The sequence below is a fragment of the Choloepus didactylus genome, chromosome 14 (assembly GCF_015220235.1).
Source record: "Choloepus didactylus isolate mChoDid1 chromosome 14, mChoDid1.pri, whole genome shotgun sequence".
Classification (NCBI taxonomy): domain Eukaryota; kingdom Metazoa; phylum Chordata; class Mammalia; order Pilosa; family Megalonychidae; genus Choloepus; species Choloepus didactylus.
This window is the reverse complement of record NC_051320.1, coordinates 95,623,873-95,650,341: the sequence shown is the minus strand read 5'-3', so window position 1 is coordinate 95,650,341 and position 26,469 is coordinate 95,623,873. Positions and strand designations below refer to the sequence as shown.

Genomic DNA, 26,469 nt, shown 5'->3' with positions numbered 1-26,469 from the left:
AACTGAAGGTGTCTACAAACAAATGGTACTTAGATCATTTCGTGTGATGCGTTATGTTTTTACCCAACATTTTCTTGCACTTCCCCCTCATTAGAATTTCTCAATAGTGCGAATTAGCCAGGGCAAGTATTCTTGTCCTTCTTTTGCAAATGAATAAGATAACCCTTAAAGGTTTGCTCGGTTGGTCTAGATCATAGGTCTGCAAATTAAGGCCCAAGGGCAAATTCTGGCCTATCTCCTGTTTTTTGTACTTTCCCTGCTAAGAATGGCTTTTACATTTTTAAATGGTTGAAGAAAAAAAGTCAAAAGAAGACTAGCATTTCGAGACATGAAAATAATATGAAATTCAAATGTCATTATCCATAAATATAGCTTTGTTGGAATACAGTCCCTCCCAGCAGCTGCTTACACGCCACAGAGGCAGAGCTGAGCTGCTGCAGCAGAGACCATGAACCAAGCCTCCATGGCTCATGGCACATCAGGTTATTAACATGGGATAAGAAACAGTTAAACTGGTTAGTCCCACTGAATTACCTACCCCATCTAGTGACCTTAAAGATTCAAACTTCCCAACCCCTCTGACTTGGCCCTCAGATGGCAGTAGGGAAGGTAGTTGCCAGAATTGCTAGTATCCGAGGCCACCGAGGCCACTGTTTCTTTCTAGGCAAGTAGAAGAGGTGCAGTAACAGTCTTGGAAGTGGGAAATTCAACAGACGTGTTTAAGCCTGAGGGCTTGCAGTTCCTTTTATTTACAAACCAAGTGCTGTGTCCCTCAACCATTTGACACATCCCTTCCAGCCTCTAAACTGACCCTCTTCCTGGGGACTCCAGAGGCATTCAGCTCTTTATATAACACAACAGTGGGCCATTAAAGTCCTGAGTGCATGTTGATATTTTCAATACTGACTTTACTGATCTCTTTCTACCTTGCCTTGGAATGAGAGCTTAGTAACTTTTCTCTCCTATTATCTGAGCTGTTGATTGCTCTTTTTAATATGACTTTCCATCATTTTTATTTTTAATATGCCGTTCCATCATTTTTATTTTACTATGTGTTGTCATACCAAACCTTGTGTTTAAACTACAATGTTTTCCAAAGTTTGTTCTTCCATTTTGTTTTGTTTTTAAGCAAACAAAATTTCCAGGCATCCTGAAATTGTCTCCCAGATACACAGGTCCACTTGACCTTCCTGTGAGCATCACTGGAACAAAACCTTGCCCATGTTGGGGAAAAATCCCAACATTTCCTTAGGGGAACACATTTCCTTAGGGGATCATTTCAAAGCATAGGGCACCTGATCTCCCAAATAAAAGCCCCATTACTTTGCAAAAGATAGTCGAGACTGAAGCATGGTGCTTCAGAGCCCACATTCTGTGCTGCAGTGCTGTGCCGAATCCCATCCCACCATCTGGAGACGTACATGTTCGGTCTGTGCCTCAGTTAGCAGGAATGACGATTATACCACCTCATAGGGTCTTTCTGAGGATTAAATCACCGTGTATGTAATTGGTTGTAGTACCTCCTGGCATGTGGTAAACTCGTGATAATGTTGGTTATAATCATTATTAAATGACAAATACAGATCAGCTGCTTTTATTTGTGCCCAGATCTTTGAACCTAGTTTTTGCTGTTTTTTTTTTCTTTTCTTTTCTTTTCCTTCTATCATGCCATTTTTTGGGGGCCCAGGCAGTTTCAAGCTGAGCTCCAATTATAGGACACTGAAGTATATAAAAATCCCTCTCTTATCAATGTTGTACACTAGTCCACAATCCTAAAAGCTGAAGGACAGAACATATAAACAAATCAATATCAAGAATTCTTGGAGGCGTTTGTCAAATAATAACATTTGAAAACTCCTGTCTAGATTACAATAAAGCAACTTTTGTAGGTCCGTGTAGCTTCAACAATGTTGTCTGTGCTTTGTAAGAGCTAAATTATAAAGGATATGACACAGTTGCATTGCAGTAAAAATTCTCTATTCACATTATGTCATAATACATACATCTACATTCCAAATATCATTATAAATAATTCCCAGATACCTTTGATAAATCCCCAGAGGGGTTTTTTTAAACCTGTATTTATATATTTATTAATTTATTTTTAATATTCATTTTATTGAGATATATTCACATACCACGCAGTCATACAAAACAAATCATACATTCGATTGTTCACAGTACCATTACATAGTTGTACATTCATCACCAAAATCAATCCCCGACACCCTCATTACCACACACACAAAAATAACCAGAATAATAATTAAAGTGAAAAAGAGCAACTGAAGTAAAAAAGAACACTGGGCACCCTTGTCTGTTTGTTTGTTTGTTTCCTTCCCCCACCTTTCCACTCATCTATCCACAAACTAGGCAAAGGGGAGTGTGGTCCCCATGGCCCCCCCAATCCCACTGTCTCCCCTCATAAGCCACATTTTTATACAATTGTCTTCAAGATTCATGGGTTCTGGGTTGTAGTTTGATAGTTTCAGGTATCCACCACCAGGTACCCCAATTCATTAGAACCTAAAAAGGGTTGTCTATATTGTGCATAGGAGTGCCCACCAGAGTGACCTCTAGGCTCCTTTTGGAATCTCTCTGCCACTGAAGCTTATTTCATTCCCTTTCACATCCCCCTTTTGGTCAAGAAGATGTTCTCCGTCCCACGATGCCGGGTCTACATTCCTCCCCGGGAGTCATATTCCACGTTGCCAGGGAGATTCACTACCCTGGGTGTCTGATCCCACGTAGCGGGGAGGGCAGTGATTTCACCTTTCAAGTTGGCTTAGCTAGAGAGAGGGGGCCACATCTTAACCTGTATTTATTTTTACTAGAAAACTTACAGGGTTACAAAAAAATCAAGCACAAAATACACGCTTTGTATAGAATTCACATGACTTCAACAAAAGCAAGTTACAGGCTTTCTTCTGATTCTGTGAGTCAGTTGAAGTGTAGGCAACTTGATTTTTCCCAAATCAATTTTGTGTACTGGCCTGATATATAGTGGCCATTTAATTTTTACCCTTTCAGAATTATTTCTGGGTTGGTATCTATCGTGTGTCTTATAACATGAGGCAGGCTTGAAGCCATTACTCCAGGCAAAGCAAGAGGCCCTGGGCCTCGGCAGGAACCCCGGGCCCTCAGGCCTCTCCTGCAGCTCACGCTCACCGGGCCTCTCCCATTTCTTCACCATCGGTCCTGTGTGGGGCCACGTCTCAATTCCGTGTGTCTCTTGTGTAGTTCTGCCAGGAGCCACGCAGGGTGGGTGAGACTCTCATTTCACAGCTGCAGGCACAGCTAGAGCGTAGAAAGGTGGGTGGCTTCCGGGTCGGCGGCCGAGCCCAGATGTGCTGTGTGCTTCCTCCCGCAGGTGCTCTGCGCTTGCTGTCTGTGCAGCCCTCTTTGCCTCAGTTTTTTCGTGGTGATTTATAGTTGTCACCTCACACTATGTTGTTGCAGTGCAGTCATTCTTTTTATTTAACAAATATTTATTAAGCGACTTCTCTGTGCCAGGCACTGTTTTAGATTTGGGGGACGTAATGGCGGACAAGGCACATGGGGTTTCTGCTCCAGTGGGGGTACATCCTCGAGAGGCCAGTTAACAGGGAGACAAATAATATCAGATCACCATGGGTACTGTGAAGAAAGGACCAAAATAATGGGAGTGGGAGGGCAACATCAGATCGAGGAGGGGTCTCTGAATAGGGGTGACATTATGACCGACAGCAGAATTGGATCTGAGCCAACATGAGCGTTAGCGCTCTTAAGCCCTCAGTAAGAGGTTGCTGTGATGCTGCCACTGTCGTTTTTGTACCTTTTTTCACCCTGTTATGCGAGGAGACTTGGGCGCCTGGATGAGCCCTTCAGGCACGTGGTGCTGATGAGTTCAGCCGTCTCCTTAATAAAACTGAGACCCAGGTGCAGGCCTTGGTGAAAATCCTTGAGCTATTTTGGTAACAGGCATCTGGGAAGAAGGGAAGCAGAAGCAGGAAGTCTGAGCAGTTCTCGTTCCCAGAATGCCTGCCACACCAGGATTAGCAAATGTATTTTACCTGCTTTATATTGATGAAGGCAGTGAGGGCACCAGATCTGTCGTTTGCAGGAATTCGGCCTTCGTTGCATTCGTTTTTTAAGGGGAGGTGCCATAAAATTGAGCTTGTTAAATGACGGAATAAAAAGAGCCAATGATTGACAAATGTCTGTCTGTGGGTTTACAGACAACCACGTATAAAATATAGAATTCCCGTATACCACCCTATTATTAACACCTTGCATTGGTGTACGATTGATTATAGCACACTTTTATAATTGTACTATTAGTTGCACAAAAGGACAAATATTGTATGATCTCACTGATTTGAAATAATTGGAATAAGCAAACCCGTAAAGTCAGAATGTAGAATATAGGTTACCAGGGTACCGGGGTAGGGATAAGGAATGGGAAATTAAGGCTTAAGGGTACAAGGTTCTTATTTGGAATGATGGAAGTGTTTTGGTAATGGATGTGGCGAGGACAGCTCAACATTGTGAATGCAATTAACAGCACTGAAATATGTATCTGAGTGTAATTAAAAGGGGACATTTTAGATTGTATATATGGTAACAGTCAAAAATTTTTAAAAATCCATGGAACTACACTATATAACCAGTGAACCCTAAGTTGAACCACTTAGTCTTTTTTGTTTTAAGTGCCTTAGCTTCCTCGGTTCCCACCTTTTATCCCAGTGTCTTTTAACAGGCCATTTTACACAAAAGCAGAGTTGTGGACTCAAGAAGTGCCAAGTTACTGTTCTTGGTATTCACCAAAAGCAAGATGAAGAGGAGGAAATACATAACTAAAAGGATGTAAGGCTTAGGGTAGATGTAAAATTTATTGTCTGCACATTTTTCTTTAATTCTATAAGTAGTATTATTTATAAACATGTAAGAATAATATGAATTATCCCCCAGTCATATAGAATTTACGAATAGAGGTGGGAAGTCTGCGCAGCTCTCACTCCAGAATCCCTGCCACATCAGGGGTTAGCAAATGTATTTCACCTCTAAAGGTACGTGCTTTCTGTTAATGAAGGCAGTTCTCTTAAGGAGGATTGATTTATTGACTTTTCATTCTGCCAGCCAAAATTTTCTTACTTTAACTACTTTTAATGATGATCACAAATTAATAGAAATTCTTCCAGTTTGTCTTAGGTTTATTCTCAACAATTACCATAGAATTGGGTGGAATTGATGTCCTAATGACTGGAAACTAGGTGTATTCTCCATTTTCTTTGGTTTCTGTAATTTAGTATGTGAATGAAGTAATAATGGAAGCACAGGAAAAAAGAACTTGCAGCTTTTCATTTCTCTGGCGGTATCAGGTGAAATTTTCACATTTTCAAAATAGTAGTCTTCAAATGATTTATCAGAAAGTTCTGATGTTCCTTTATTGACGCACAAGAATGGCCCAGCAATTAACGTTTTTACACATGGAGCAACTAAAGGTTTCCTCTTTCCAGAAAGAAAAAAGGACCCAAATGATTGTTCAGTGTAATTATTACCCAAATGAGTGGTTATGTTTTTCAAATGGATTTTTTTTTCTCTTTTCCATTAGTGTGGTGATGGATCTTTAAGATGCTTAGTTACTGAAAGGAATTAATGAAAGTGTTGGAGCTCCTTGGCATTATCTCTAAAAATAACTCATTTTAATATGCTCTTTGTTCTCATTGTGTTCCTTCTGGTTTGACGTTAATGGATACTCTTCAAATACCCAAGTAACAAAGTTGTAACAGATAAACAGGTGGATTGTTTTCTGCCATGTACAAATGAAATAAATTAGCCCAGCTAATCTCCTCAAAAATTGGCCTGTCATTCGTTTTCTAAAAGAGAAAGGTCAGATTGGGCTGTCCAATCTAATTGTTACTTTATTAAAATCAGATGCTGTGTTTTTGGAGCTACTAGTCTTTGACTGCAATGTGGTTTTAAACATGTATTTGGTAGAGTAGGGGTAGACTTGGTGGTCAGTACCTTTTGGCTAATTTGAATCATATACATAGTTGTCTTGTGTGTACATTTTTTACAAGGGCTTTCTGTGTTAGCCCTGTTTGTTCTCTGATAAACAAGTCTGTATTATAACATACTGGACATGATGTCACTTTTATTTCCATAAATGACTCATGCGTGAGCAAAAATTGAGTAACAATGTATTAAGAATATTTCAGCACATTCTTAGGCAGATTTAGGCAGGTCATTTTGTGTTTTCAAATTATGTTATTTTAAAGGCCAAGAGGTCAAATATTTAACCGCTTCCAACATGTTTCCTACAGAAACAGACGACTATGCTGAGATCATAGATGAAGAGGATACTTATACCATGCCCTCAAGTAAGTAGGCTTCTGATTTTGTCCTTGCTTGGATTTGGCAGATATTAGATCAAATTGGAAAATTTTAAACATGATTTTCCTTTGGGAACTGTTTTTAATACCTCATTCAGTACTTAACAGAAATATTCTTTTCAACCTTTAGAATGTGCCCATTCTAGGGTAGTATACTCAGTTATCTATAATAATTCAATTTAGTGCTGTGCTCTTTGTAATCTTGTTTCCTTTATTATTTAAAGTATCTTCTCTCTGTAGAAAATTATTTAAAGGTTAAATATATTCACACATACTCAAAGAATTGCAATCCCTGCTTGAAATGTTGTGCTTTATTGCCCTTGAATAAGTGACACAGTAGCTCCCAGCATTCAAACCCCAAGCCTGGAAATCTCAGTCTCCTGCATCGCTGTGAGGTGCTGCTTGTGGATTGAAGAATCTGAAGTCCGAGAGCTTGAGTTAAAATATATAGTCCTGAGATCTTGAATTGGATAAGCCCTTGAAATTTCATTCACTTAAGAAAATTTAGACCTACCTCTTAGGCCCAATATGGGTCTACCTAACAGCTTAAAAAACCTTGCTAATTCAACATCGATTGCCCTGGTTGCAACTGAGGTATCCATAGCTGCATTACCCCTCTGTGTAAATATTCCAAAAGGTACTTTGATTTGGATTTACTGTATACGTTGAAGAGACATTAGCAAAATAAAGAGGAGCAACCCCTGCCCTCTCAGGCAGGCATCATCTTGAGTGGTCCCTGTGACTCCTTTCAAGAGCTCCTGTATTAGAGGGTGATTCAGGAGAGAGGCAAAGCTGAACCATAAGTGAGTACAAGTGAATACTTTAACTGACAGCAGCAATTTGAAAAAATGTAAATTTAGGTTCAAATTTTTCGTTAGCCATTTGTATATTCCAGCAGAGAATCCAAAATTTTGTAGATACATTTATTTTTCGTAATTCAGCAGTGAATGTCCAACTTGGCTAGCTTTTATCCACACTCCCCAGAAATGATTTATGATATAGGAATGTATGTGAAAGGAATTTAAAGGCATTATTTACCCAACATTGGGTTGACTTGAAGATATTTAATTTTTATTTGTGTTAAGAGCTCTCTTTTGATTCCTATTTGTGCTTAAAATATTTAGCAACGTAAATAGTATTTAAATGTACTCTCCAAGTTTGTTGTTATTAACCAAATTGCTATTAGTTATTTCTAAGCAAGGTCTTCAATTTTTTTTCTCTCTCAATTGCAATACAGAAAGCTATGGAATAGATGAAGGTAACAGGATTCCTTTAAAATAGCTGCATTTGCTTGCAATTGCAACCTATGGAGTGATATGAGATGTTTCCATTTCCGTTAACTTTATTTTTAAACTATTCGTCATTGGTTTACTCATGCTGTTAAATCAATGGGATCACTAGCTAAAGTGATTTTAAAGAGGAAATTAAACATCTAAATTATGGTTTGAATTTTCTGTGTGCTTTATAATTTGATTAACCAGACAGAAGTTTTAAAATATGTGACTCTTAATTTATTCCACTGGTGATTCCACTAATGGAATAGATACAGAATAGGTTAATGGGGATGAGTTTCTTGACTTAATTCTTGACTGAAAAAAATCAAGATACCAAGTAATTAAAATTAAATTAGATTTTAATCTCCCAGATTTCTAGTGGGAATTTTCTTTTCGTGTGTCTCAACAGCCTACTAAATAATTGATTTTATATAAATCTCAACAACTTAATATATTTATTTGAGGTAAAATACCTTCAAAATATAAAATGCTTATCATTTATTATGCTAATATATCCAACCTTGATTGCAGGTCATCCAATTTTGAAATTGTCTTTCAGAAGCTACCTCTTTAAACTCTTTTAGCTAAATGAATAATATAGAGTTAGGATTATAATAAAGTGGAAAACTCTTAAATTTCAAAACTGTTTACTCATGACAAAAATATTAATTTGATGTTGCCTCCACATTTATGAACTTCAGTCATTCATAAAATAATTGCTTTAAATAACTATAGTCTCATATATTAATACCTACACTAATTGCACTTATTAATTAAGCACTTAATACTTGGAGCAATTATTTAAAAAAACCATCAAGTAGATACAAAATAAATCAGACATCCAAATCTACCTTTAATATAAATCATTGTTATGTATATTATATATACTATAATATATTTTAATAGAATTCATTGTTACGGCAGTTCAACTAAGACCATAACTGTAACCTAAATTTCTTTTTAAAAATAAAGAGAATTCCACTCTATTTAAAGCAGTTTTATAGATTGATGTGCCACAGATGAAATGTTTACTTATGGATGATAATGAAATGAATATTATTAGAATATTGTATTTAAGTTTTCTTTAATGTTTGGATCATGTTTTACAGCCAGGGATTATGAAATTCAAAGAGAAAGAATAGAACTTGGAAGGTGTATTGGAGAAGGCCAGTTTGGAGATGTACATCAAGGAGTTTACATGAGTCCAGTAAGTCCTTTAAGAGTACAGAAAGTCTGGGCTGATTTTCAGTGTTTAAGTTTAAATTGCCTCTTACTTACCTTCATGAGTTCTCAGTTCTTCTAGGTCTGTGTAGTTGCCTTTTATAAAGTTCATCATACATATCAACTTATTTGGAATATTTGGAACCAACAAATTTCAAAATTAGCTCCCAAAGGGCTAGGACTATCTTTTATTTCTTAAAAAGTTTCAGCCTACGTTATCAGTAATGGGTTCATAAATAATTGAATTGACAGGTCAAATGGCCGAAGTCAAGCAGCAGTTAGGGCAGCCAGTATCTCTGCTCACCTGCATTTTCATCAAGGGAAAAGAATTTGCCCCAATTTACCCAGTGATTTTTAAAATTATTTTTATTTTTAATAACAGTTTTATTGAGATACAATTCACATACCATGAAATTCACTCTCTTAAAATGTACAATTCCGTGGTTTTTAGTATATTCATTGTGTTATGTAACTGCCATCACAATCAATTTTAGAACATTTTTATCACCCCGGAATGAAACCCCTTACTCATTAGCAGTCGCTCCCTATTCTCCCCTGGTGACAGCTAATCTATTTTCTGTCTCTGTAGATTTGCCGCTTCTGGACATTTCATATAAATGGGGTCATTTATAATATGTGGCTTTTTGTGACTGGCTTCTTTTCAAGATTCGTACATGGTGTAGCGTATATTGGTAACTTCATTTCTTTTTGTTGCTGAATAATATTCCATTCACCAGTTGGTGCACTTTTGGGTTGTCTCCACCTTCCAGCTATTATGAATAAAGCAGCCGTAAGCATTCATGTACAAGTTTTCATATGGGCATATGTTTACGATACTCTTGGGTTTTTATACCTTGGAGTGGAATTGCTGGGTCATAGGCTACTTTTTGAGGAACTGCCAGACTGTCTTCCAAAGCAGTGGCACTATTTAAAGTTCCCACTACCAATGTATAAGCGTTCCAGATTCCCCATGTTCTGCTAATCATTGTTATGGTATTTTTTTTTATTAGACCAGTTATTTTTAAGTTGACATTTTAGAATAACATGGTTCAAGAAACTTTTTTTCAACTAGAATAGTAATAACAGGAGTACAGAGATGCTGCTAATAAAGCTATAATGACACAGTTGACCTTCTCTAGTACCCCTGCTTTTGGAAATTACTGGCATTTTCCCCCCAGTAATTCCTTGTCCATCTTTTTTTTTTTTTTCATGTCTTTTACACATGCGCCAGTGATGTTGAACATTTCTAGCTAAAAAGATTTTTGTCAGAGACGATAGTTAATTGCCACTATGTAACTAAACAAATTAGAGACTACAAAAAGTTCCATTTTAAAAGCCTTTACTCTTATGTTTAGGTGAAATTACATAATTGATAATATTTCATAAGCTGTAGGTAGATTACTCCTTTTTCTATTGTTCTTTACTATATCTATGTTGTTTTATTTTCTTAATAACTCTGTTCCTAGAAGCAAAGGCAGTAAAAAAAGTCCTAGATCCAAATTTAGTCAAAAGGCCTAAATTGAGACCTGGCTCTATCTGACGGTGAGACATAAGGAAAGTGAGGTTTCTTGACTGTAAGTTACTGAAGTTGATCCACATGGTCTCTGAGGTTCCTTCCATCTCTGAAGTCATTGTGGTCAGCATTCTAAAGTCCCAGACTCGGTCGTTTGCCCAGGTCATGCAGCTCATGGCAGGGTTGGTGAACTTTATTTTGCTTACTTTTAGAATAAGTAACCCATATTCATTGTGAAACTTAAGAGGACAGTTTTTTTAATATCCATAGGCAATATTGCTTCATATTTACTGCATGAATCCCAGCCCCCGGGAAAATACCATGTGCAGGTTTTGTGTTCTATCTTCCCAATAGGTATTCACACGTGAGTGTTTGTTTTGTTTGTTTTTAGTGTGCAGGTCTAATTTTACAGTGCAAAGGAATCGTGTCATTTCTCTAGGTTCTATGATAAATCCTTTTCCAGATTATGCTTTTTAGTGTTCTATAAAATCAAATAGAATATTTTATCAAGGATTCTCAATAGTTGCTCAAAATATAAGTCAGAACATACAGTTTCAAATTGGTTACTTTATTTGAGATTCGATTAATTCTTTTAGCAATTATTTAATGATCATTTACCGTGTGGCAGATGCTGTTTTCTGGGTGGTGGGGACACAGTAATTAAAAAACAGGTGAAGTTCCTGCTCTCACAGGACTTAATTCTGAGGTGCAAGAGGACCAGCAAAAACACATACATTTGGGTCCAGTGAGGGGCATGCTCTGAGGAGATCACAGCCGGCAAGGGCAGGGAGCCAGCGCCCTGTGGCATGGGGCAGTCACAAGGCCTTTCTGGTGAGCTGATGGGAGCAGAGACCCGAAGCGAGGAAGGGAGCCTCCCATGGGCTTTCCTGGGGGACCGTGTCTTCAGAGAGAACAGGCAGTGCACAGACCCTTCTGCTGGCGGGAAGTGCAGAGAGGCAGGTGAGGAAAGAAGGAGGCTAGAGGCCCGCAGGCCCAAGGCAAATCATGAACCTGACATTCCTCTGGCTACTCGTTAGCACACACATTGTCTTTAGGAGGCAAGGGTATCTGGCTTCCTTTTCATTATTTGAAAAACTCATCACCTGCACATTCTTCACCACTGTTGATTATCTGTAGCCTTAAAAATCTATTTTAAGTCTATTTTTCTCTCAATTCTTCCAAGAATAGTTCTCTAGATTTATTTTTAAACTCTTATAAATGTGTGCTAGCCATTATTTTTTTCCCCACTTTTTTTAAATTTGGGTGAAATTCACATAACATACAGTTAGCTGTTTTAAAGGGTGCATCTGTTGCTTCTCAGAGCCTAGGCATAATGGCCATAGGGTCCTGCTTTAGTTTCTTTAAAAAGTATAACATTTTTGAAGACTTCTCTCTTCTCCTAAATGTTGCCTGTATTTTAAAAAAAGGTTTTTAAAAATCAAATCTTGAGCCATTACCCAGATATGTTTGAACCTGCCCTTTTTCGTTTTTAGGGGAAACTCTTTGCTTGAGTTCTGGTGTGGCCTTGCGTGGCTGCGTCCCCCTGCGGTCTGGTCTGTGAGCAGACCCTCCGACAGCTCAGCATCCCTGAGCCTCTGCTGCCCAGGGAGGGCCGCCGGGCACAGGCTCATGTGTGGTCCTGGGCATTCTTCATGGGTGCCCTGCCTAGTCCTGTGCTCAGCATCCTTTTGAAACCGGATCTTTAGAGAGCATTGTTTTGTCTGCATCTTTTTTAACTGTCTTGATAAAGCTCCGTGCTCAGTGAGCATTTAAATATCAGTTGACAGGATTGATGACTTTTGTGGTCTAGAGAAGTTTTTATTGTTATTTCTCAGATCTTCTGTAAAATTGGCATTTTATGTCATTTATAAGGGATATCAATCTGCAAATACTTTTTGTATACTTGTTATGTGTGCCCAGCCCTATATTTAGAAAGAAATAGAATTCATGGTCTTGAACCTAAAGAAATTTACAGTTTGCTTAAGGAAAATACGACTAACTCAACCAAAGCAAAGTGGTTATGGAAAATGTTTTAACATAGTACATGGTTAGTGTTTCTAAGAAAGCCCTAAACCTAGGCATTCTGTACTCTTTCCACTGTTCTGGGTGAGCCTGCGACCCTGTTCCCCAGGGAACAGGGCACCAACACCACCCAGAAGCTCACCTCGAGGCACCTGGCAGTGGCCCCAGAAGTAAACGAAGGGATCACAGTTCCCCAAATCTGTGTTACAACCATTTTACCATTTATACTTCTGAGGTTGAAAATATTTTTTTTCCTGAAATCATCTTGTGTGCATTTAATGTGAAATCTGAAGTAAATAAATACTATTTTAATGTATTTTTAAAATCTGCCACAACTCACCTGTAAATGAGCATCTACATTTGAAAGATATTGGTGGCATCTGTTAATTCTGCTAATGTTTATTGAGCTTTTACTGTGAACCAGGTACAGTTCCAATGGGGATTTGAACTTAAATTTTAGTGATAGAAAACAGATGGTGATAATGTAAATAGTAATGACCATGTGATGTGCAGGGTGAGGGTAGGGTGATAATGAGCAGAGTGTGTAGCGTCCTCACAGACTGTGCTGAGGGTGATGAGGAGAGTCAGGACAGTGAGGGACGGCCTCCCTGAATGATGGGCTCAGCGCACATACCTGGGGAGGAGCGTTCCAGGCAGGCAGAATGCGGGGGAGCTGCAGTAAAACGCCGCCGGAGAGAGGCAAGCGGGGCAGCCCTCATAAGCATGGTGGGAAGGCAGCCCTTTCAGCGTGCTGAGCAGTGTAATGGGATGATCTGGCTAATGTCTTACACACATCACTGACTGTGTGGAGATTGGGCGGTCGAGGGGCAAGGGTAGGTGTTGCCATAGTCTAGGAGCAAGGCAGCAGTGGTGGGTGCAGTTAGGGCATGTGCAGCGATAGCAGGAGTGGGGCGGTCAGATTCTAGATGCAAATCGAAGGGAGGGACAAGAGGACTTGCTTCCGAATTGGTGGACATAGGGGCCAAGGGAAATAGAAGAATCAAAGGGAGCTTCTAGATTGTTTCCCTTGACAACTGTGTGAATAGTGTTTCTTAAGGTGAGATGGAGAAGATGAGGGAAGAGACAGATTTGATAGTGGGATATTAAGAGTGTTGCTTGGTCATTTCAAGTTGAAAACAACTTTTCCACATCCTGGTCATGATGGAGAATAAGTAGATTGGATATGTGAGTCTAGCTGAAAAGAAAAGTCAGGACTAGAAATACACTTTTGGATGTGAGCCTCTAAGAAGCACCTAAGTCTTTGGGCATTGGGTGGGATAACTTAGAATTGGGTTGACCAAGGACTGAACCCAAGATGTCCTGGTCTTGACATGAGAAGTAATATCTTGACTTACCTTAAATTCCAGTCTTTCCTGCCTGTGGAATATTTATCTGAATGGCTTTTTGCAGTTAAGCAGTGGAACCCTTCTGAGAAAGCTTGTGCATTCGAGCTTTGGCACTACTATTTTGGAGCCCAGCCCAGTATCAGTGGCAAGTCCACTCCAGGCTTGGGGACAGTGGCTCCCACTCGGAATGGGGTCTGTGTTACCAGGCTGCTTCCACTGCAGGCTACTTCTCCCAGCTCCTTGCCCGCACCCCTCGTGAGGCTGGCCCCGTTCAGCGTACCCTTCAGCCTCTGCTGACACCCCTGGAGTACGGTGTCCTGGGCCCTGCCTTGCAGCTGGTCCTGAAAAATAGCTTAACCCACAGAAGCCAAATGAGGTAGTTTACATAAAGAATAGAAATGTCCAAAACCATTAAGAAAACTGAAGCACAGAGAGATTCATCAGACAGCCCCCCTCAGGGGCCAGACGGCTGGATTCTCCTCGTAGCCGTCTGATGGTGACACCATCTGGCCACTGCCAGGGAAAGGAGGGTCGGAAGGAGTGAAAGAAAGATTAACACCTGTGGTTTTCTCCTCCTTCTGAGCTACAGTCTGCCTGGGTGACTTCATCCACATTTCAACTCATCCCCTCTTCAGTTCTCAGGAGAGAAAGGAAGCAAGTAAGCTTGGAAAAGACTCAAGAAAAGAGTAAAAAAAATGGCAACAGAGGAACTGAGACATAATTCAGTATTTCTTAACCTCTGCTCTCCTTTTTTTCTCCTCTCTTCCTTTCCTCCTTTTCTGACAGAATGAGGCACTTTTAAAAATATATATGATATGGAATAATAAGATGAATCAATGCTTCTGGCAAAGGCAACATAAAACCAAGGATAAGATAAGCACATAAAGCAATAGCCCATGAAGCAGTAGCTTCCCATCCCTCCCCCTCCCTTCTCCCAGCCCTGGCAACCACTGCTCTGCTTCCCGTCTCCAGGGACTGGCTTTTTCTGGACATTTCGTATCAACAGAGTCAGACAGTAGGTGGCCTTTGGCTTTTCACACAGCATCACATCCCAGAGGCTCATCCACGTTGTACAAGTATCAGTATGTTGTCCCTTTCTATGGCTGAGTTGTATTCTGGGATGCAGACATACCACGTTTTGTTTATCCATCTGTCCAGTGCCCAGGGGGCTGTTACCCCAACCTGGGAGAAGCCAACCTGTGCCTCTGCCCTTACTCTTTTTTTTTTTCTTAAATACAGTTTTATTGAGATATATTCACATAACCTACAATCATCCACAGTGTACAATCAGTTGTTCACAGCACCATATATAGTTGTTCAGTCATCACCAGAATCAACTTTTGAACATTTTCCTTACTCCAAAAATTAAAATAAAAAAGAACACTAACCCCCCCCATCCCACCCTGTTTTTCATTTAATTTTTGCCCCCATTCTTCTACTCATCTGTCCATACTCTGGATAAAGGGAGTGTGATCCACAAGGTTTTCACAATCCCACAGTCACACCATGGAAGCTACATAGTTATGCAATTGTCTTCGAGAATCAAGGCTACAGGGTTGCAGTTCGACAGTTTCAGCAGGTCAGCTGAGGTCTCCCATATGTCCTTGGCTCTGAGCTGGGCCCTGGGGATACTAAGGGAATCTGGCAAGACACAGTGGGCCCATCCTCCCTTGAATTTTGACCTCTTCAGGTGTGTCAGTTTTTTTTTCTTTTCAATTTACATGCAATTTATTTAAAAGAACATACAACATCCTGATTTTATTGTCACTGAACTGCTTATAATGATTTTGCAGTATTTTAACAGCTTTTCTTTTTATTTTCACTTACTTTTGTTTCCCATTCCTCATGTTCATGTTACTTTTCTCTCTTTTTATCCTTAGCTGGGATTGCATGGTTTTACCTATTGTTCCTGTCTTTTTAAGAACGAACTTTTTTGTTTCATTTTTACTTCGTATTGTATTTTGGCCTTCAATTTCATAAATTTCAGATTGTATCATTAAAAAAAAAAAGATGAGCACGTGAAAGTGCTAGTCAGAATCTTCCATAATATTCTATTGATTGGCTAGAGATGACCTTTTATTTCTTATATTTCTCAACATCTGTCTGTCTGTTGAACTCATTTAAGAAGAGAGAAGCTTTTTGGCTTCCAGGACAGCACATTTTCTTGGTTTTTCTTTTACCCTGCTGGTTGCTCTTTGTCTCCTTTGCTATTTTCTTCTCTCCCTCACTGAGCTTGGGCCTCTGTGTTTGCTCCCAGTGATTTCATCCAGTCCAGCCCAGGCTTCTCTCCTGACCTCCCAAGTCGTAATACCCTACTGCCTGCTCCACTCTTGGGGCCTGGCTGTCTCAGAGACATCTCAAGCCTGGTCCAAAGCTGAACTCTGGTCTTCCTCTCCCTCCTTTCTGATTTCTTAGGCCAGAAACCTAAGCTCCTCGCTTTCTCCCACATACAATCTGTCGGAAGTCACGCTCGCTGGTTCCACCTTCAGAGTCTATCCAGAATCTGATCCCTTCCCACCTCCTCCTCTGCTACCACCTTTGTCAGGGCCACCACTCTCTGTCCCCCGCGTTACCGTGACAGCCTCCCAGCAGAGCTCCCTGCTGCTGCCTCGCCTGCCTGGAAGCATTTCCCAGAACCACAGCCAGAGTGTTCCTGCTAAAGCTGCAGTCAGATGCAGGCACTCCTCTGCTCAGACCAGCACTACTCCCCCTTTCTGTTGACCTAGAAGTCCCCACACAGTCTGGTCCTTCTGTTGCCTCCCTCCTCATCACCTCTCCTTCCCTCACACCCTCTGCCCTAGCCACACCAGCCTGTCACTGTTCCTGGAGCCCACCAGACCTGCTAGCACCTGAGCGCCTTAATCGGACCATTCCCTCTCCAGGCCCAGCGTCCTCCAGGCACCTCCTTGGCTGACTCCTTGCCCGTCAGTTCTGCGCACTCTTACCTCCTCGGTGAGGTCTCTCCAGGCCACCACTCAGTACAGCGGGCACCATCCCCCCTCCTGTAACCTGATCTCCTTTTTCTTTTTCCCATAGCACTGTTACCTTCTAACAGATTATGTAATTTATTTGTTGTTTACTGTGTCTTCCCCATAGCTTGACAGAAACAGGGGTCACCACCTCTTTTGTTCACTGGTGTATCCCAAGCATCTAGAAAAGTGCCTAGCATATGATAGATATTCAATAAATGCTTTTCGAGTCAATGAGTGAGCATGTAATGAGGACCTGGAGTGGAAAATGGCTCCTGGAGCACCGAGGCTGCAGGCTGCGTCTGCGTTGACCAGCAGCCTCTCCCTCTGTCTCACTGGTATTTCATCCAGAAAGCCTTGCCCTGGCTGCTCACCAGAAAATGCTTTTGACCAGGTCAGCAGGTGGTCACTTCTGTTGGTTACCGCCTTGCTTCTCACTTGGTGCTGCTGTAGCCACACTCATCTGGGGTTTAAAGGACAATGTATGTTTCTGGTAAGAACCACTGGACCTGGACGAGAATCACCACTGGGTTTTTTATTTTGTTAGCACCACACAAACTTCAGTTTGAAGTGCCAGTTCTAAGACTAGGAACATACCTGGAGGTGTGTGACAGTGAGCTGTCAGGATGGTGAAGGCCCTTTGGAGACTGGCTGGCAGGATGGAAAAACCAGCACTTCATCCAAGGCCTTTGGGCCTAGCAAATTGCCTGGGATGGTTGACTTGTGCCTGCATTTTTTTCTTGGTGTTTTAGACATAATGAATTCCAACTGCTTTCTCACTCTTGAGATTTTACAAGTCTGGTTCTGTCTGGCTCAGAATCCACATAGTTGGAAAACAAACAGATTTTTGTGAATGTGCCCATTGGTTAATTTGAAGAATCTCTTTTTGCATGTGTGTGTGATTCTATAATTTCCCTAACACAGGAGAATCCAGCTTTGGCCGTTGCAATTAAAACATGTAAAAACTGTACTTCGGACAGCGTGAGAGAGAAATTCCTTCAAGAAGCCTGTAAGTTTCTAGAAATTTCTGTGGAACTCTCTTTGGCTTTATGTCTGTGAAATCCAAGCCATCTTTGAAGAAGTAAGAAAAACAGTGTTTTGACTGTTATGAGACAACTACATTTATCTTGCCTTGCCACAATCAATATCTGTATTTGTACCAGACACATAACTACATATTTTTCCAGGTAAACTGTGATGTTTGGGATGTTAAAGGTGGATTGATTTCCTTTCCCTTTGTACTTTGGCTCCTTGTTCTGTTAAACATGTTTGCACTAGAATTGGTGCGGGTGGGTAAATGATCCCAGCCAAGGGGCTGTGCTGGGCCCTGTGGTCACGGAGGTGAATGAAACAGTCCGATCCCTGCCCTGGCGGAGCTCATAGCCTGGGGAAGGAGGACAGGGCTGCGACTTAGCTGCCCCCACATCAGGAGGACTTACCAAAACACCTCTTCTGGTGCCTTCTCAGGTAGCTAGCTAGGACTGGTTTTCCCTGCCTGCATTTCTTGCACTCCTGGGTTACGCACCGAGACCGAGCTGGCTTGGATGAGTTGGATGTGAACAGGTCGTCTCTCCTGCTTGTAATCTCTGGGAGAGCAAGGATCTTGTCTTGTCCATCTTGTATGCATCCAGCTGTTTCCCACCTGCCCTCAAACCACAGTACTCTCCCCTCCTTTCCCACAGCCTGTTCCTTCTCCACCCCCCAGGCCCCAGCTGAAACGTCACCTCCCTGGAGGAGAGCCTCCTCTGACCAGTACATTTAAAAAAGGTCTCTTCTCACTATTCTTTGTCACAGGACCATGTTCTTTTCCTTCCTAAGAATTTTTAATTAAATATACCTAACTTAGGGATCATCACTGTCCGTTTGTCCCTCTAGACTTTGAGTTCCGTGGACAGGGCCCATGTCTTCCACTCACTGCTCTCTGCCCAGGGCCCAGCACCCAGCAAGCACTCAAAAGACGCTGTATGAACAGAGCCTGGGGTTCTTTGTTAAGTGTGCATCGAACGAATGCCTTCTACTTTCCATTTTAGCAAATATTTACCCACTCAGCAGCCCAATAAATTAATGTCATAGAGTAAATTATCTCATAACTGTATCCATTAAGTCTAAGTACATCTTTCATCCTATTCCTGAATCTGACTTAAGTGTGGGGCAAACCTGCCAGAAGACTTCCTTACTACAGAACACCTAGGCTGAGAAAACGCAGAGCATATCAGACATTATCACCTAGAACCTTATCTGTCCTAACTTTGGTGGTATTCATGTACATTATGTGTTTGTAAAAGTTAATTACTTTTTTTTACCTGAAATTATCCTAGGTAGTTATTATCTTGTGATTTTTGAGGACTTCGGAATCACCATTAACACAAGTCCATTCTGGAGTTTTACAGGAGTTTTCAGGACAGACTAACCTTGTTTTCTTCTTTGAAAAGCTTACTTGGTTGTTATTTCAGGGAAATGTGATGCATGTAGTGTATCTAAACTTCCATAAGGCTTTTCCCAGGTTCTGCATGTAAGAGGGGAAGTGTGGCCTGGATTGGGGGGCAGTAAACGTCTCCCGTAAAGGCCAGATGGTAAATATGGGAGACTTCGTGGGCCACTTGGTCTCTGTCACAACTGTTCAGTTCTGCCACAGATGATGCATAAAGGAATGAGAGAGGCTGTGTTCCAAGAAAACTTTATTTACAGAAAGAGGTAGCAGCCCGCAGGCCTTCCTTTACTGATCCCTGACTCAGGCAAATAATAAACCACCACACATTGATTTTTAGTTCAGTGTAGATACAGAGTTTCATAGTGACCACAAGTCTGTTCTCTTAGCCCACTGCTGTTTAATGTGCTTAATAATTACTTCAGAGCAAATATAAAAGACTTGATAATTGTATATGAGAATAACATGAAACTGAAAATGATAATAAATCATAGTAAATAACTGAAAATAAGAGTAAATGTACAGGACACCTGACATTTTATCCAACATTACAATATGCTTAAGCAGTGAACTGAATCTGACAAACTAAAAGGACATTTTGAAAATACATTTGGATTTTATACTGGATGTTTGTGTGTTTCGAAACAAAACTACCAGGTCCTACTCTTGGAATAGGGAGGAACCTTAGGGGTTTGAGTTGTGTTATCTCAAGTGAAGGGGGGATGACTTTGCAAGAAGCTGTGTGACCTTTGGCTGCATCCATGGAATCCGCAGCATCCAGAATGAGAGCAGGGAGAGGCCTGCCTCCTCCGTTCCTCCCAGGGCTGAGCCTTCCGCCACCATGGGCCCCGTCCGTCCAGGCTGTGAATGACAGAGATTTCATTTAGAGGACAGTGGCTACAGGAGCGGACAACCTTGAGAACATCTCCCCTGAGAAGTAGCTGAAGTTGTCTGGTCTGAAGAAGACACACTGAAAAACGTGAACATGGTCTTCACACCCACAAAGAGCTGCTATGTGGACCTGAATCCAAGCAGATCTTTTTCTAACAGGCTAGGCAGAAAAATGGAATGGACGGTAGAAAGATCAGGAATTAATGAAGGAGTCAGTAAGTTGTTACACCAGGTCAGAGAATTCCAGGAAGCACACATCTGTATGGAATAAGGAATTCTGAAATAATTTTACAGATAGACACAAAGAAAACTTCATTCATTCATCAGGCACAACTGAATTGTATTTCTTTGGACAAGAATTAAGGGCATTATCCACTTACCGAGCTGCAAAATTTCTCAGGGACGAGGAAGGGCTGAGATAACCCAAATGAGTGAGCTGGACACTCACCAATACCTTTTGGCCCGTTTCAGTTTTCCAGAGTTTTGTCCATGTCAGTGATATTAAAGCATAATTGCTGCTGCTGCTGTGTGCCTGTCTTTGCTCGGAACCATAGAAAACCACCCCATCAGGGGTCCTCCAAGTACACTCTTTCTTCCCATTGTAATAGTCTGTGAAATCCAAGTGCCTGTGGATTCCCTGGACTAGGTCACCTTGAAAGTCACTTCTGATTTTGAGAGCCTGCAGTTCTATGCAGAACTGTCCTGTGACTTCCTAATCCCGGTGTCCTGTCCCTGATGTGAGAAATTGTAAATATATACACAGTTACATGTACTTGTCCACACATAGGTGGGAGCCTGTATACACACGTACACACACACACGTATGTGTTCTGCTCCCTCTCGGCTCCATTAGGCAGTCAGCTCATCAGCTTCTCCTTAAGAAGTATACAGGACCAGCAGGCCGCGTTGGGCGTTTCTCTTCTATGAAAGTCCACACAGCAGGCCAGGAACTAGTCTTCTTGGGCCCTGAAAGTGACCATTTAAATGCAAGGGACACAGTCACTGTGGTGGGTGTGGGAGTCACTCTGGCTCAGAAGTCCTGGGTCCATGATAGACATCCCTTGTGACAGCCTTGCAGCCACAATGTCCAGGGCCCTGCCAGGGACCAGGCTCCCCACTCCAGAAAGCCCTGGCAGGTTTCTCCCAGGCCAGGCACAGTCTACCTTAGTGTTGCCTAGTGACTAATTCCCCAGATTTCCAGAGGAAAAACCTAGAAAGTTAGCCCAAAGTCAGATTTGTCCATGGAGAAGAAAAAAGTTGTTTTATTAACCCTGTACTCACAGTGTATTCTCCCCTGGGAAATGGCTGCATTCAGGATGCTAGGTGTCTTTCTTCTTGTCAGTAGGCTGGACCTTTGAACACTTAAGAGTGCCTTTGTCAGCCTGACTGGCCTGTGGAATCGAGCTCATGATTCCCACATCTTTAGTTGAAACTAGTCTGCAGAAAAACTGGAAGAGCTTTCAACAGAATAACTGGGCAACTTTTTTTTCCCTAGTGACAATGCGTCAGTTTGACCATCCTCATATCGTGAAGCTCATTGGTGTCATCACGGAGAACCCCGTCTGGATAATCATGGAGCTGTGCACGCTGGGGGAGGTACTTGACCCCCAAACCTTATGGCCACCAAATAGGCACCCCACACCTAACACTTAGTCCACCCCCAATGTGTGTCTCCTTTGTTTAAGAAAGAGAAGTCTATACCAATTTGTATCTTGGATTTTCAGTAGTTCTGATTTAAGATATATACCACCGTGGTTTTATTTCAGAAAAAATGGGTGTGATGCCTTCGTTAAATTCTCAAATAATTCCCAGACTCAAAATTGGCAGCAGTATCTTCCCCAACCAAACTTTTTATTGGAACTGGTAGCAACACGTGGTCTTCTTTCCCCTCTGGCAGCAAGGCCTAAAGAAATAGCCAAAAGATTTGTTGAGGATTAAAATAAGCTATGTTAAGGCAGGATGGTGGGCAAATTAAAGCTAAATCTAGGTAACTTTAAACAGTTCCTTCATGTTTTTGCGAATTCTCTTGGCAGTGTCTTTCTGTATGATCTCATTCCGTTTCTTTGTGTGTGTGTTCCAAAAAACCTTTATTTACAAAAACAGGTGCTGGGCCACATGTGTTCCAAAGGGCTTTGGTTTGCTAATCCCTGTTATAGAAAAGAGAACATTGCAAAACTGTTTGAAGCAGAGAAAAAAAAAACCCTACCTGATTTAACATAAACATCCACCATTAGGTCATTAGTGGAATGGGTGACAAATTGTAGTACTGTTTACTCTATGAAATTTTGTACAAATATTAAACACAGTCAGATCTATGTCTGCTGACCTGGATGAACGTCCTAAGGGATTAAGTGAAACAGAGAGATCTGCAGAATAACAAATAATATGTGTAGTGGTTTTTCACTAGCCAGTAAATACCAAGTAAGTCTGCAGGGCTTTCCATTGAGGGTAGAATACACTTCCAAGTCCCCCTGATGTTAAAGCTCGGCCACATGACTTGCTTTGGCCAATGGAGCACTAGAAAGTGTCATGTTAGCAGAGCTCTTCGTTGTGCCTACATAGTCTGACTTGCCTCTGGAGGTCCTGTGGGCATCTTGAGAAGAACGTGCCCCAAGTAGGCACTGGTCCAAGGAGGAGGTACACGTGGCGCAGACTCGGCCCCGCATCCCTGCATCCTGCAGTGGAACTGCACAGCTGAGCCCAGCCTGAGTATGCGAGCAAAGGCTTATTACTGTAAACTATTGAACTTTTGAGGCCATCTGTTACGCAGCATTAATGCAGCAAGTGTGAACCGTTACAGTAAGATTTATTAATGGACACCGGGTGTGTTTATCTCTCCAGTATCTATCTATTCTTACTCTGATCACAGCACCCTGATTTTCCTCTGGGGAACCACCTTCCCACTCTCAGTCCATGTGGAATGCCTGGGGTGGCCCGAGTCCTTGGATTCAAGGGTAGGCGGGTGAGCCAGTGGTGTGCTGGAGCAGGCTAGCTAAGCTCACCAGACCTGATGGTTAAATTTACAGGACGTGGCAGGCCAGTTGATAACTTACCAAGCATGTTGGTAGCCTGAAATCACCCATGGTGGGAGTACTTACACCACAGAAACTGGCAAATGCTACAAATCAAACTTTTGTCTTCCTGAAAAGCCAGTTAAACATTTCTCAGCACACCACTGCGTGTGACTCAGAATCACAGTTTCTTTTTAAAATGTGAGTGAACAGAGTGTGAAAGTGAGGGCAGCACTGCCCGAGGCCTGCCTGGTTGTGGGACCCAGTGTCAAAAACAAGTCATTTTCCCAGATTCCTAAACTAGGCTCTTCGGTGCTAAAATACAGTGGCTTAGCCATTTTGGTTAAAAAAACTTCTCCAAGTATTATGCACGCTGTTTCTTTTTAAAGGATACCAAGCTGTTTCGCCTTTAATGTGTGCCCAGGATTTCCAGTTACCAGGAATCCTGGAGGCCTTTGAGCTCCTTCCCTCCTCTTCCTTAAAGCGCCAGCTCTCCCCTGTGCCTGGCCAGCCTGCTGCTAGTGTGGTGGATGCAATATTTAAGGCCTGTACATCTCTTCTTTCTCTTCCCCATGCTTCCAGATAAAATGGGCCATATATGTATATTTTTGTTCACAGTGTTTTTCTGTGTTTGCTTTTAGGTTTTTCTGTGTTGACTTAAAAAGATACTGTTAAATGTTATTCTTCTGTTTATTGATTGGGTAGAATTAGGGTGTTAAATTGATCTGCCTCTCTTTGCCCTAGTGAGCATGATGTTTGAGGAATGCTCTCCACATGGCCCCTTTATCCTCTGCTTCTAAAGGAGGCAGGGGAGCAAGAGGTCTTGCCAGCCGCCCCCTCCTCCCCACTGCCTCGCCCCATGGTTTAGCCAGGTTTGAGGTGGAGCGGGACTTACTGGTTTAGTATCAGATTCATTTGTTCTCCAGCTGTCTTTAGCTAGCAGTCCTTTATATATTGTGCTTTTTTAAAAGTGATTCCTTTGAAGCATATTTTCTGTATTTTTTTTTTTCAGAAATTGTCAAAACTATAGTCACAAGGATTCTAATTTTCAAATAGAATTTCCAAAAAAACTGATTAACCATAATTTCTGAGCTGAAATATTTATTTCATTACCCTTTTTCATTGGGGGAAATTTGAAGCCATCCTTATTTTATAAAAAATGTGTTTGGAAATGATCAGCACTGTTGTTGAATGTTGCTTTTTGGCTATTAATTCCTATTTTCTATCCCTAATTCTTTTCTTTTTTTTCTTGGTTGCAAAAGCTGAGGTCATTTTTGCAAGTAAGGAAATACAGTCTGGATCTGGCCTCTTTGATCCTGTATGCCTATCAGCTTAGTACAGCTCTTGCCTATCTAGAGAGTAAAAGATTTGTACACAGGTAAGATACATTTACAGAACCGCTAAGTAAGAAACTGTTAAGGCTGTGGCCTCCTGAGCAGGGCAAACTGGGGTGGAGGGAAGACTGTGCACTGTAGACCCCTTTGTACCATTTGAATCTGGAAAACCGGGCCATGTCAGGTCCCCCCGAGTGAAGGACTTCCTGTTGCACATTAGCACAGCTATGGAAAGAATTTTCCACACTTGGAGTTTGAAGCATCTTATGATAATTTCATGTCATTTATTCATTCAACAATTACTAATGAGGCCGATCTTGACACTAGAGCAGTGAACATGTGGAAATATTCGCTAAAACAGATAACATCCCGGGACTCTCCAGTAGACTACAGTGTCACAGCGACGTCTGTTGGCTTTCTGCAGAATTTCTTTTTATAGTCTGGGTCTCTGGGGTTCGAATGCAAGCCAAAAAAAAAAAACCGTGACAATTTGTTTGATAAATATTGTGCTAAAGTTTTGTTGTCCTCAAAGACTTTTCCAGCATTAAAACAAACTGCATCAGCAGGTCTTTAGAAGTGTTCAGAAAACATTTTTTTATTTGAAATGGCACTTGTGAATCGCTGTCAGTTTAATGCAGCTGGCAAGACAATTTTATGAATTAAGAAGCATTTCCTTATTTGCACATCAACTTGGCTGCTGTTCAAATTCATCATTGTGTTAATGAACAAATATGTGCCAGAATATATTTGAAGTAAAATAATAAAATTATTTTTTAAAACATATAATAAATCTCTTTGCACTGTCTATAAGCCCTCTTTTGTAGGTTATAGCAGTATGTGTTTATGTAATAGAGATGCATAGGTGGGATTGTTTTTCTTGTGTTTTCTTGTGTTAAAATTTGTTGTCCCAAATTCTTTCCTATCAGGGACATTGCTGCTCGGAATGTTCTGGTTTCCTCAACTGATTGTGTAAAATTAGGAGACTTCGGATTATCCCGATATATGGAAGACAGTACTTACTACAAAGGTAAGAAATTAAAACAATAAATAACAATAGGCACAGAATCTTTAATATATTTTTAATTATAAAAAATATTTTGTGTTCTGATATGCTCAGCTGGTTTCTGACAAGGTTGCACAATCAATGGAGGAAGGATGGCGCTGTTAGAATTGGACAGACATAGGCGAACCTCCACCTAAACCTCACACCACAAAAATCAACTCAAAACAGATCACAGACTTAATTATAAAACATAAAACTTCTAGGAAAAAACATAGTAGTAAATCTTTAAGATGTAAGGCTAGGCAAGGAGTCCTTGTATTTAACAGCAAAATCTTAATCAATAAAAGGGAAAAAAATTGATAAACTGAGACTAATCAAGATTTTAAATATTTGTTCTGCAAAAGACCCTGGTAAGAGAATGCAAAAACAAGCTACAACAGGAGAAAATATTTACAAACCACATATCCATCAAAGGACCAGTATCTAAAATGTGGAAAGAACTATCAAAACTCAGGAGTAACAATAAATTAGAAAATGGGCAGAAGACAAGGACTGACATTTCCCCGAAGAGGATGTCCAGATGGCAGTTGAGCCTGTGAAGGGATGGGCATCATCATCATCCATCAGGGAAATGCAAATTAAAACCACAGTGAGGGGGAGGTGGGGCAAGATGGCAGACTGGTGAGCTGTATGTTTTAGTTACTCCTCCAGGAAAGTAGGTAGAAAGCCAGGAACTGCGTGGACTGGACACCACAGAGCAATCTGACTTCGGGCATACTTCATACAACACTCATGAAAACGTGGAACTGCTGAGATCAGCGAAATCTGTAAGTTTTTGCAGCCAGGGGACCCACGCCCCTCCCTGCCAGGCTCAGTCCCGTGGGAGGAGGGGCTGTCAGCTCCGGGAAGGAGAAGGGAGAACTGCAGTGGCAGCCCTTATCGGAAACTCATTCTACTGATCCAAACTCCAACCATAGATAGACTGACACCAGACGCCAGAGAATCTGAGAGCAGCCAGCCCAGCAGAGAGGAGACAGGCATAGGAAAAAAACAACACGAAAAACTCCAAAATAAAAGCGGAAG

General features: G+C 41.2%; 1 protein-coding gene across 15 annotated transcripts in view; it reads left to right on the top strand.

The window, feature by feature from the left end:
- The window catches only part of PTK2 (protein tyrosine kinase 2), a 337,628-nt gene that overhangs the window by 238,706 nt on the left and 72,453 nt on the right, over positions 1 to 26,469 (top strand). For 9 of the 15 annotated variants that reach the window (XM_037802716.1, XM_037802719.1, XM_037802710.1 and 6 more), the window contains 7 exons: positions 6,306 to 6,362; positions 7,612 to 7,632; positions 8,758 to 8,855; positions 17,644 to 17,728; positions 21,534 to 21,634; positions 24,312 to 24,427; positions 25,310 to 25,410. In XM_037802716.1, the coding sequence (XP_037658644.1) occupies positions 6,306 to 6,362; positions 7,612 to 7,632; positions 8,758 to 8,855; positions 17,644 to 17,728; positions 21,534 to 21,634; positions 24,312 to 24,427; positions 25,310 to 25,410 (579 nt within the window). The remainder of the gene's footprint in view (positions 1 to 6,305; positions 6,363 to 7,611; positions 7,633 to 8,757; positions 8,856 to 17,643; positions 17,729 to 21,533; positions 21,635 to 24,311; positions 24,428 to 25,309; positions 25,411 to 26,469) is intronic. The other 6 variants (XM_037802714.1, XM_037802720.1, XM_037802718.1 and 3 more) reach the window with 1 other exon arrangement.